General features: G+C 40.6%; 1 protein-coding gene across 3 annotated transcripts in view; it reads right to left on the reverse strand.

Moving 5' to 3' along the window:
- Positions 1-530: 530 nt before the first annotated feature.
- Positions 531-13092, reverse strand: part of DGLUCY (D-glutamate cyclase) — a 46003-nt gene continuing 33441 nt past the window's right edge. Inside the window, exons 11-14 of one of the 3 annotated variants that reach the window (XR_013978662.1) lie at positions 6090-6209; positions 3948-4099; positions 2028-2122; positions 1668-1881 (exon numbers count right to left, since the gene is read on the reverse strand). Coding sequence is in view for 2 of the 3 variants with exons in the window: in XM_080977196.1 (XP_080833322.1) it covers positions 1738-1881; positions 3948-4099; positions 6090-6209 (416 nt within the window). In the remaining variant the exon portion in view is untranslated. The other 2 variants (XM_080977196.1, XM_080977197.1) reach the window with 2 other exon arrangements.

Here is a 13092-nt window from a genome sequence, read left to right on the forward strand (position 1 = left end):
GCAATATTGCTGAGCAGGGCCATATACAACTCATGCTTACTGTCAGCTGCTGACATGGAAATGAGCAAGACAGTATAAGACATAATCATGACTTGAATAAAAGTGACTGAACCCATTTGTTGGGATTGCTACTTTATGACTGTGTTATCTTAAAGCAAGAGGACACAGCAAAATGTAGTTATCCAGAAAAAGGTTCAGTACCGAAGTGCATTCCTAATGCTCAGGAATACACTTTCCTCTTCCCAATATTATTACAATAATAATAATTATCTTTAAGGAAATATCAGGAACACCTCAAATAGACATAGGGACACATTGGCTGCTTCTCTAATGGGCCAAGGGTGTGACACTTCAAAATATAGACACAATGAGAAACAATAGCAGCCTTGGGGATGTCTTGGTAAAAATATTTCCCCATCTGCATAGAAATTCACTGTCATTGTGAACGGCCTGTTCGCATTTATATTAAGGAAAAGATTGTAACAACATAAACAAGATTGTGCTGGAAAAAACAAACACTGTGGCAATAATTCATTGTAAGATTAATTTATTGTAAATTCATGGTAAGAGATCACATTCATCTGTTAAAAAATAAATGTCTGACTTGTAGCAACCATTAAGGCAAATGAAGTAACTTTTAAAGTAATGACCGTATCGTCACTCAGAAAAAATTCTGGGTCAGGGCAAACATCTGTTGAAGATGGCAGTAATATTTCTACTAGACTAAACATTCCACAAGGATAAACAAACCAGGAACTGGTTCTGAATGCAACAGAGCTGAGCAGCGGCATATAAAACTCATGCTTACTGTCAGCTGCTGACATGGAAACCTAGACTGCCCAATATCCATAGATACAGACCATTAAGAAACATTTCCACAAATTCTGATGTTTAAATGCTGTCTCATTTTCCCAATCTTAAATTCAGCTCTCCACATTTCTGCATCAGGTTGAGATTTTTTTTCTAAGTGTCCTCATGAAAATTCACCAACATTTTAGTGCAAATTTATCATAAAATGCACTTTTCCATATGAAAATCCATTTTTCTGTGCTATTATCACCAATATACAGAAAGCATTTTTATCCACACTTCACCCTATTACATGTATTTTTGTACACATTACTTGACTGGGAAACTGCACTGCAAAATTCAGAGAAGTGCAAATTTTGAAGGATGGCTGTGTTTTGATTTGTGTACTGCTGTGGACAGTGTGAATTCAGTGAGTTTTACTGTGAACTGAATTGAATTTCTCCTCCATCCCTACTGAGCCTGTGTTTTCCCCATTCCTTGCCTCCAGCGCAGCTACAAGGAAGAGGAGATCAGAATCTTCCACCTCCATTTTGGCATCATACTGGAAGCCTAAGCTATGGTCAACCTTAACTAGGTGCTATTGAAACAAACCAGCTTAATAAACCAAGATTTGAAGTTGGCTAGTTTCATAGTTCGGACTTAACACAGTTTGTTTGGGTTTGGACATAATGCTAAACTGTGTTCAGCATTATGTCTGAATGAGGCGAGTGTGTTTGCTTTATCACTCTGAAATGCAGAGAAAAATAGATAGCTGAACAGAATCACAGAATAATAGAGTTGGAAGGGACCCCGAGAAGGTCATCTTTTTATCAGTCTTTTTCTTCTTTTTGCAAAGTCTACATATCTTTATTTATTTATTTTATTTATTAAAATATTTATATATCACTATTAGAAATAAAATAAAAATCAGCATCTTGTTGGGTAGAGTTACTTCAGAGTTTCCTCCAGCAGCTTCTCAAGCATAGCTGAATGAATGTCATAGAATGGCAGCCCATCTACTTCCATTTCCAGACTAGCAGTTTTCCCACTGCGTACTTCGAGTCGCTGTAATATGTTCAGCAACCTTTCTTCCTGCACAAAAAAGTGAGATATTATTGTCAGTACAGCTGTTATTCAGAAACTGTTCAACAAGACCATGCTAAACCATTCAAGATATTCCACTCATTGGTTTTTGAAAACTACTTCTCACACAACCAATAGACAGATCAGAGACGTACCTCGTGAGATAAAACTCTGGCGTGGTCTGTTTGCTGTCTTTTGAGATTATGCAAGACTATCAGTTTCTACTGACACCTTTGAGAATTCAGTCATGCTGAACACCATCACATGTAGAGTTCAGTACATATAGGATAGGTTAGGAAAGGAAAGGAAAGGAAAGGGAAGGAAAGAAGGAAAGGTCAATATGGTAAGCCAACCTCTCAAAAACTCCTTTGAGAAGATTGCTTACCTTCTTGGGCTTGATATCCTGCCTTTCACTCCCCTTAAGGAGTCTCAAAGCAGCTAACAATCTCCTTTCCCTTCCTCCCCCACAACAAACACTCTGTGAGGTGAGTGAGGCTGAGAGACTTCAGAGAAGTGTGACTAGCCCAAGCAGCTGCATTTGGAGGAGCAGGGAAGCGAACCCGGTTCACCAGATTACGAGTCCACCACTCTTAACCACTACACCACACTGGCTTCTGAGGGCCAGCGCCTCCTTCCCACCAATGATGCAGGGCTGGGACGCCAGGGCTAGTCTTGCTGAAGCATGAGCTTTGACATGCGCTCCCGGCTTGAAATCCAGCTCCACACCAGCCTGCCGAATTGGCCAATGACAGGCTGGCACAGAGGGCGGGACTCCTCGGGGGGCATGCCTGAGGGAACCATCAGGCTTCCCTCAGGTCCACTCCCAGGGGATTTAAACAGCCCACGCCAGCCCCTGACACCCAGCTCTTCTCCTTGCTTTCCCCTCCAGAAATAGGGTATCCCATTAAAGGGATCTGTGAAGGAGTTGCTTCTGTCCATTTGCCCAGACAGGGGCTTGGGTCTCAGTGCAAAAGAAATGACACCTAAACTATGCTTTTAAAATTATATAGTAATAGAATTTCAGGAGCTGGCATGTTCTCCAGAGTAAATGAGCAATTCGGATTAACAGCTGGAAATCAGATGATGATTCTTAATTATTAGAAGCAGAAAACTGGGGAGCAAAAGTTCATGAGAGGCTCAGCTTAGGTGGACAAATCTTTGAAGGATATAGTTAGATTTAAATTCTGAGGGCTGGAAAGTGTTGTCCCTCACAAATGTTGAATTGTTCTATGTATGAAGCCACTCTGCATTACATTTCCTGGGTTTGGTTTTACTTAAGTCTGGAGTTTGTGTAGTTGCCTTATTTGGGAGTGCAGAAGGAAATTTCACCTGGGTCAAACGGACTAGTGGACTTTTACTTTTGCTTGATTATTATTATTCTACTGTACAGCTTCACTTGAGTCATGTATTGCTATATGGTCTTTAGGTAAGGTAATTCAGGTACCGTACTTTCTCTCTTATAAGAGAACACAGGCTTATAGCTTGTACAGGTAGATTGAAGGATGATGAATAGGTTGTTGTTTGTCTTTTGGACAAAGAACATTAGATGGCCTTTGGTCTCCTACAACCTTATCTGCTGTGAGACCCTTTAAAAATGAACCAACCAATGTTATTTGTTGCTATTAAATTCAGGCAGTCATTGTTGGGAGCAAAAAATGAAAATGTTTTTAGTCTCATATTAATATCAGGCTATTTAGAGAGAATAAAGCAATCTCTTTGGCCAATGACTAGTGTTTAAAGAAGAAAATTTGTACAAATATATAAAACAACACCAAACAAAACAAAATACTATAATAATAAAATTACTAGTGATTGTATATACAGAACACTAGCAATAGAAAACAACATTCTAATTTTCTGAAATTAGTTTCTGGAGAATTTTGCATACAGCAGCACGGTATTTAGCCACACTGGAAGAGGGGGACTTATAATATGTCTTTGTCCCTTAAGCACTTAATGGGCACAGCTCTTTTCCCACGGCTACAACAGTGATGACTTCTACATATCAGAAAATGAGGCCTAGATGTGAATATCCTAATACAATCTTTTTGGACTATCTTCTTCAAAGAGAATACCTTGGCCACAGATGGAAGTGCTGATGACCATTTCATTTTGGCAGATGACCTAGGAAATCCCACAGCTTTCCTCAGATAGCGGTCATGTATTTCGCAGGTGTTGAGGATATATAGGGCGCAAGCGACAGCATAGCCTCCCCAGTTGGAAACCCCTTAAAAAGGAAAAAAAATACTATTAAATAGAACGCACAAGTTTTGAATGTCTGTAAGGTGTTCAAAGAAGGTATCAACCGAACAACCTATAAACCTACGGACTGCCAGCTCTTTAATAATAATAATAATAATAATAATAATAATAATAATAATATATTTATACCCCACCCACTCTGGGCAGCTCCCAATCAAGTGTTAAAAACAATACAGCATTAAATATTAAAAACTTCCCTAAACAGGGCTGCCTTCAGATGTCTTTTAAAAATAGGATAGCTGTTTATTTCCTTCACATCTGAAGGGAGGGCATTCTATATGGCTGGTGCCACTACCGAGAAGGCCCTCTGTCTGGTTCCCTGTAACCTCACTTCTCGCAATGAGGGAACCGCCAGAAGGCCTTCAGCGCTGGATCTCAGTGTCCAGCTGAATTTAATGCCATTGACACCTACATGATAGAAGGAAATTTAAAAGGGAGAAGCATTCCCTCACTGTTAGGTCTAGGCTCAGACGGCAGTGTACAATCCTTTGGTGGGCTTCCTCTATGGTGGGATTCCACTGGGTCATGCCAGTGAATCATGGTTGGGTTAGATAAGGAACTAACATATTGTTATGAGTACGGGGGGGGGGGGGGCGGGGCGTGTGGATCCCCATAATGTCTGGATTTAGTAGATGATAGAATTAATGAAGGTTTGGTTAAAACTGTGACAAATGCTGTAACCCCTGGGCTAAGCTTATGGTAACAGCAGGCCAACTTGGCATAGCCGCTAAATTAGGCCATTAGCAGGGGACTATCAAGGAAATCATCGGAGGGCAAAGGCTGCCAGACATGCAGGGAGGGGCTCCTCCTTCACCTATGTGTGCTAGTGGGCAGGGAAAGAAAAGGTTTGGGGTTTCAGTGTAGGTGATACAGGCTGAAGGAAAATTATGGTGTTTTGCAAGAGCTTTGAAAATCGGAGGGGGGAGGAGGAAGGGGGCAGAACACCATGTGAGCTGAGGAAGACAGGATGGAACAAAGACACGAAGAGAGGATGGCAGATTTCTCTATCTACTAAGTTTGCTAAGCCTATGGAAGAATCTGAATGAATGAATCTTTACTGCTAAAAGCTATAAGCCATCACAAATGGTCACAATGTATAGGATGCAAATAATTGATTTAAAACTGAACAGCAACAACAGCAAAGCAAACGTACGAAAATGCAAAAATCACTCTTGCATATGTTAAGCACTCCACATCTCACACTCCCCCTTATGATACCCGATCAGGTCTGCAGGATCTGATTTCTTTCCGCAGGGCCTGTAAGACAGAGTTGTTCCGCCTGGCCTTTGGCTTGGAATCAACTTGATCCCCTCCCCCACTTTACTTTTTTCTTTCTCCTTCTGTGATGGAACTCCTATTTGGGGACTTCCCTGGCTTTTTTCTGGCCCATGTAGGACCAGTCTGGGTAGTTGGCCTTGGTGAAGATTTGACGTTTTCATCCCCAAAAAAGTTTTTGATTTGAGTTTCTACTGAAATGAGGCTGCATTTTAATGTTGTATTTTAACCTTGTTTTTAAGTTGTATTTTAATCAATTATTTTTATACCTGGTGTTAGCCACCCTGAGCCCGGTCTTGGCTGGGGAGGCCGGGGTATAAATAAAATTTATTGTTATTATTATTATTGTCTTGGTGCCTAACTCTGGATTCTTCTATGGAAGAATCAAGAGATGACGATGATGATGATGATGATGATAAGCTACCTGCAAAATTTCATCTTGGCATCTCAATGGGAATAATAATAATAATAATAATAATAATAATAATAATATGCCAGTAGTGAAGCAGCCAGAAAATTGTGGGGTGGGGGGTGTTGTTGGGCACATGCAGGTTGAGTGAGGCAGGTAAGTCACATTGTGCAAGTGACTTGCACAGAGCAGATGCATTTGTTTAATAATGCCCTCTGTTCCATGTAAGTGTTCCAATTTCATATATACATTTGGCCCGTTCTTCACTTACCTGCAACAACTGTAAAATCAGCGTCCACGTTACAAGCTATAACATCTCCATTTTTAATGTACTTCTTTACAGCTTCTTTCACTTTTCCCATTCCCAATTCATTTCCTCCATCCCCAATGCCTAAATTAAAATTGACAAGGTATGGTGAAATATCATACTTATTTATAAATACAGTATAAACCGTTAATGAAGCATACAATGTTACTTTAGTGGAGGGTTGGGTGTATTGTTGTTTTTTAATAGCTAGGTGGTTCAATTCTTATTTAACATACAACTTTTATTATAAAACTAAAAGCATTGAACAACAACTACATGAAATCCATGAATACAAAGTTAAAAACACAGCAATGCTTAAACTAATTTAACATCAAATTATCAAGGAAAATTTAAATTATTGGTAAATTGTTAATCCTGGCATATATTATCCGGGAGCAAAGGTCCTGCTGGTGGGCGACCTAAACGCAAGGTTAGGTCCTGATGACCCCAGTTTACAAACCAAATACAGGCAAAAAATAGGGTACCCTGACAATTTGGGCCCGGAGGTTTTACAACTACCAAGGCAGTCAAAGGATCAACATTCAAATTTTGCTGGAGCCTGCCTCCTCAAATTCTCTAGGCAGCTAAGTCTTCATATCCTAAATGGTTGCACCAGGGGCGACATCCCTGGGGAATATACATTCATGTCTGGGGTAAGATCCAGCACAATTGATTATATGTTGGCGGACAGCGAATTGCTAACAAAAATAGTGAATTTAAAAGTGCTCCCATTCGTAGAGGGGGACCATTTCCCTTTGCACCTCCAGGTGTCTCCGTTAAACGAGTCACCCTTCCTGAGAACAGTATACCCTGCAGAGATCACCACATTAGAGCGACCTGGCTGCCGAGTCAAATGGACCCCTGCACTTGACTCCAAACTGAAGAAGATTCTAACCTCTGAAAAACTCCGTACAATTTTAACTGACTTTGGGGATAATCCTAGGCCTGAGGACCCAGTTTCCAAGTATGAGAGCCTGCTCCAACAATTGAAACCCTATCTTTTTAATACCACAGAAAAAAGGCCAACTAAACCGAAAACATCAAATAAACCCTGGTTTGATTACACCTGCTTTGAGGCAAAGAAAGCCCTGCAAAATGCTTACAAAGCTGCCCTGACAGCCGAAAATTCTGTCAGACACCAAGCCTATCTTGCTGTCCGTGCCCTAAAAAAAGAGTATAAAGACCTAATACTCCACCAAAAGAATGCCTATACCAGAAAATGCTGGCTAGAATTAATTAGTGCGGCAAAAGCAAAAGATCAGACACTATTTTGGAAACTGGTAGCTTCTGGCACCCATAAAGCTATTTCCCCCCTTAACCTCACAAATTCCCCCTAGCCTTTTGGGTCTCATTCTTCCAATCTTTGTACGAGGATGCTGAACCTCCACTACGGAATTATAATATAGAACAACTGGCTAAATTGAAACTCCAGTTTCAATAACTGAAGTGAAATCATATATAAACCAACTGAAAACGGCCAAAGCCCCAGGCTCAGACGGCATTACACCAGAAATGATAAAAGCACAGGCGGATTGGTGGGCACCTTTCTTAGCCAACCTCTTCACTTACATAGATGACACTGGCCGCATCCCAAGGGAATGGGGAACAGCCATAATAGTCCAAATCTATAAAAAGGGCAACAAAGGGTGGACAAAATATAAAGACTTGCTGGAAAATAAAACCCCAAGGTGGCTTTCACCTTTGGAAGCTAAGGCCCGAAAAAGACCCAATATGGAGGCCAAATGGCCAAAATATTGGGAAATTCTAGAAAAAGATGGAGACAATTGGAAACTGCAGAGTTTGGAGAAAATGAAGGATAAAGTGCGAGATTGGTTACATTACGCTCAGATTAAAGAAGTGTTTAAAAATGACAAGAAATTAGGGTTCCAGGTGGAGAAATCGAAAATAGAAACAGAATTGTTAGAACCTAAGAGTAAGGTACTTTCTTTTTTTTTTTTTTTTTAATAATCTTTATTAAAGTTTCAAAAGGTTACAAAAAAAAACAAATCAAAAACACACACAAAAAATAACACAAAACACGACATAAAAAATAATAATAAAAAAAAAAATTCCACCTTTTAGGTCTCATTTTCAATAACTTCTTTTCATGACTTCCCCACGCCTCCCCTTATTGTATTCCAACTCCGATTGTTTATTCAAGCAAGTTTTTATCCTTAATGTCCTAATCATAATTTATTAATTTACTTAACCATAAATTATTAATGTGATTCTTTATAATAATTTTAAACCTTAATTCATTATTATCCATTAATTTAGATTATTTAGCAATTTTTAAAATATATACCTTAATCATACATAAAAAAAAAGATAAAAAAAAGAGATATAAAAACAAATAATAAAATACCTTCCCTAAGATTGTCCCTAATTCCCATCCACAGATTCCCCATTCTTATAATAATAAAGAGCATATAGTTTTACACTGCAAAATAAAAATCAGACCCCCTTTGGACTTCTAAACCCCACCCTTCTCTTCCCGGTTTCAATCCCAAACCAAAGTCCAATTAGTCCATCTTTTTAGCCTGGTGACCTTACGTCCGAGGCTCTCGGATCTCTCTCAGTCCCTTTCCGCCGGCTTCTTCGAAAATCTTTCATATTGAACGCCCCAGGTCGGAAAAGTACCTTCTCCATGTTAACCATATTTCTTCCAGCAAGGCTTACTTGTTTAGAGGTGGAGCTCCAACTCTGTTTCTTAAGTCTATATGTCCCAAATAATCCAGTTTTCATCTTAGTCGAATTGGAATTCTTCTTGGCAGGTCTCCGGCTCTCTTTTATCTTCTGTAACTTTTCAGCCACCCCTTCTTTCTGCTCCTCCTGTTCAACTGATGTCTTAGTCTTTGGTTTCTTTTCTTGTCCAGCTGCCTGTGTTTTGAGCATCAAGTCCCTTTCCAACTCAGTAGGTATATTTTCTGTTGACTTCGGTTTCGTAGGACTTGTAGACAAAACATGGCCTTGCTCTATCCTCTCTTGCAGCTTTCCCATGAGAAAAATAAGCTCTTGCAAGTCAGCTCGTATTTCCCGACCTAGTTCCATTCTTGTAATATCCAAGAATCCCCTCTAGAGGGATTCTAGTTACTTAGTATTTCTTTTCCCTTCCGATCCAAAAATCAAGTTTATTTGTATCAGTCTTTCTTTACTTTCAATATTTTGTAGCAGTATAGCCGGTTAGAATTTAAGCTTTGATTTTTCAGCTTTGACAGCTAATTTGACAGCTGTCAAAAGTTTTCTATAAATCCTCTGCAGGCTCTTTTCACGGGTTACTCCCGGGCTTGAGAAAGGTGGTACTTAGTCCAAATAATAAACTTTTGTCCGCCGGCACATTAACTTAGTCCTTTAAATCTGTGGAATTTATATCTTTTATCGAATTACCCCAATTCTTCACGCAACCTTAGTTGACAGCTCCTTGCTTCAGACTGTTTACAATAAGGGGGGGGGGCGGACTTCCCTTTTTTTCACCTCCCCCGCTCGTGCCAAATTCAAAATCAAATTATTTGTAATCCAATTTCCAATTACTCACGGGTTGTTGTTCTTGATTTTAAGTCCAAATTTTAATAGGAAGAAGTCAGCGCTCTCCGACAAATGGCATGCGGCTTCGCTCGGCAGGGGAAGCAGAAGACTCACAGCACCACGCCGCTCCCCGGCACCCGTTCCGTAGCCTTTAAAAAGGCTCCTTCGCGAGTCGGGAGGGCGCTTAACGATGCCCGCCGAGTCACCATGTCCACGGGCTCCTATGCCCGTGGTTTTTGAGGGTCCCCGTGTCGCCGGCACGGCAAGACCCAGCCCCTGTCAAGCCGATTCCCTCCGGAGCTCGGAGGGAATCCGCCATTAGCCGATCGCGCTAACCCGGAAGTCCCTAAGAGTAAGGTACTTTCAAGGATGTATAACTTGCTGTTAAAATGGAACACACAAGACGAAATGGTTAAATCGGCTATGATAAGGTGGGCGCAGGACATTGGGCATAACATTATGTTTGAGGACTGGGAAAGGTTGTGGAGTACTGGATTGAAATTTACTGCATGTAACGCTTTGAAAGAAAATGTAATGAAAATGATATATAGATGGTATATGACCCCAGTCAAACTCGCAAAAATTTACCACCTGATTGACAATAAGTGTTGGAAATGTAAAGAGTGTGAAGGAACATTCTTCCACCTCTGGTGGACTTGCCCTAAAGTGAAGGCGTTCTGGGAAATGATTTATAATGAATTGAAAAAGGTATTTAAATATACCTTCACTAAGAAACCAGAGGCCTTTCTTTTGGGTATTGTCGGCCACGGGGTGGTAAAGAAGGACCAGACATTTTTTATGTATGCAACAACAGCAGCAAGGATACTACTCGCAAAGCATTGGAAAGCTCAAGATCTACCCACACTGGAAGAATGGCAGATGCAACTGATAGACTACATGGAACTGGCTGAGATGACCGGCAGAATTCAAGACCTGGGAGAAGAGAGGATTGAGGAGGATTGGAAGAAATTCAAGAACTATTTACAAAAACATTGCAATTTGAGTGAATGTTAAACAGGACGCTAGATTAATATAACTGAGCACCACTAAACTTAGATGATTTTAAGAAAATAAGTGAGATTGAGAAAATATAACTCTTTTTGAGAGGCAGAAGATTATGAAACATAGAAGGGATATAAGATTGCAAATAAGATAATAAATTGCTGACAAAATGCTATAACGATGAAAGTGGGAGCGGGAGATGTGAGGAAGTCCAAAGAAAATGTGAAATTATGTCAAGATATATGTTACATTGTTTATTATGTGTATTGTTATTGTAAAACTCAATAAATTTCTATAAAAAAAAAAAAAGGGCAACAAAGGGGACCCAGCGAATTATAGGCCGATTAGCTTATTAAGTGTGATTAGTAAACTCTACTCAAAGCACCTCCTTAATAAGTTTACAGAGTGGCTAGAGAATGAAGATATCCTGGCAATAGAACAAGCAGGCTTCAGACCTGGAAGGTCCACGATAGATCACTGCCTAACGTTACAACATCTCATCGACAAATACAAATCAGGAGGGCAGGCCTCACTATACGCTGCCTTCGTTGACCTAAAAGCAGCCTTTGATACAGTCTCCAGAACCAGACTCTGGGACAGACTACAGAGTACCAATATAGATAGAAGACTCCTGCTCCTAATTCAGGCACTGCACGCAAACACGGCTCTTAGAGTCAGGTGCAGCCGCCTAGGACACCTAACGGACCCAATAAAAACCTTCAAAGGAGTCAGGCAAGGGTGCCTATTGGCCCCTCTACTATTTAATTTCTATCTAAATAACTTAGTATCTGCACTCAGTGACTCAGAACTCCACCTGCCGAAGCTTGCAAATATTTCGGTCCTGCTATATGCCGATGATGCGGTAATTCTATCTAGAACCCCCATTGGACTCAAAAGAGCACTAAGAAAGCTCGCAGCATACTGCGACTCTAAATGACTCAAAATCAACTTTCAAAAGACCAAGATACTAGCTTTTGGGGAAAAACTAAAGCTTAGAAGCTGGGAACTCCAAGGCCATAAATTAGAACAAGTCACAAACTACAAGTATCTAGGAATGGTGGTACAGGCCTCAGGAACCAACAAACTACACATAAACTCCATCGGGAATTTAGCGGAAAAAACCGCAAATTGTATCCTTAAATTCTTCAGAGCACAAGGAGGCTTCTTTGTCCCCCCAGCTCTAAAATTATACAAGGCCAAAACTTTGGCACAACTCCTCTATGGTTCCTTTTTGGGCCCGCCTTCCTCTGCTTTCTCCCCACTTGAGAGAGTTCAATCCAGACTTCTTAGAGCTCTCCTCCAAGTCCGCAGATGTGTATCAAACGCATGGGTTAGATTGGAAACGGGGATGGTGAGAGTGGAGGCTAGCATCTGCCTAACATCAATTTACAAATGGCTGACATTGAACCTGCTCCCCCGAGGGATAGCCCCATTGATCCTCTGTGACCAATTCCAGTCAGGCTGGCAGACTGCAGTCCTGAACACCCTTCGGAAATTGGGTTTTGCCCCTCAAGCCCTTCTAAGTCTGGGTTTGGACCAGGCAAAAGCTACGGTCAGGCAAAGAATATTAGACACCGAGAGACAGCAGGACTGTGCAAGGTGCCCAACTATAGAATTGGAGAAATCGAGAGATATATAGCCGCACCGGCAGCATATCTCTTCTTTCTCGTATCTAGGGATGCACGAAGGGCCTTTACACTCGCCAGAAGCTCGGCTCTTCCCTCGCCGGTCTTGGATGGAGCCTTTAGAAGGGTCCCATATGCTCAGAGACTTTGCACCTGTCCATTGGGAGAGATAGGAAGCCCAGAACACTTGTTCTTTAGATGTCCCTTTTATAAAGAGGCACGTAGAGGATCCCCTACTGGTGAGGCTTGCCGACCTCCCGCAAAAGCAAAAATTTGACCTTTTGCTGTTGGGCAAAGATCAGAAGATGACCTGGATGGTCGCTGCTAAACTAATTGTTTAGAATTGTGGTCAAGTTCGTTACACAGAGAGGAGGGATGCAGGCATTGAATTTATTATTTTCTTGTTAACAGCTCTAATCATTTTCCTGCTAAAGGACATCTCAACGTTTCTCAATGCACTTCATCTGCTGAACAGTTCTTCGTTTAGAATTGTTAACAGAGTATTTAAAATGTCATTTCTTCTTTTTTTCTAAAATGGTCATATTAAAGTAATGTTTCTCCTCTAGCAATAGCAGGCAATATAGTAATAGCCAATTAAGGATTCAACAGTTAATCAATATAGACCTACATTTCATTTGACCAAAGTGAAAGTCAACATCTGTCTTAATCAACATGGATTCCAACATGGACCATGATTTATTGGGGGCTGCAATGGTCAACCAAGAGTACATCAGGTACATTTTGGGGAAAAAATAAAAATCCAGATCAATATATTTGCGTATAAAACAACTTTGTCAAATTAAAAGTAGGTAATG

This window comes from Podarcis pityusensis, assembly GCF_964106645.2.
Source record: "Podarcis pityusensis genome assembly, chromosome: 1".
Lineage (NCBI taxonomy): Eukaryota > Metazoa > Chordata > Lepidosauria > Squamata > Lacertidae > Podarcis > Podarcis pityusensis.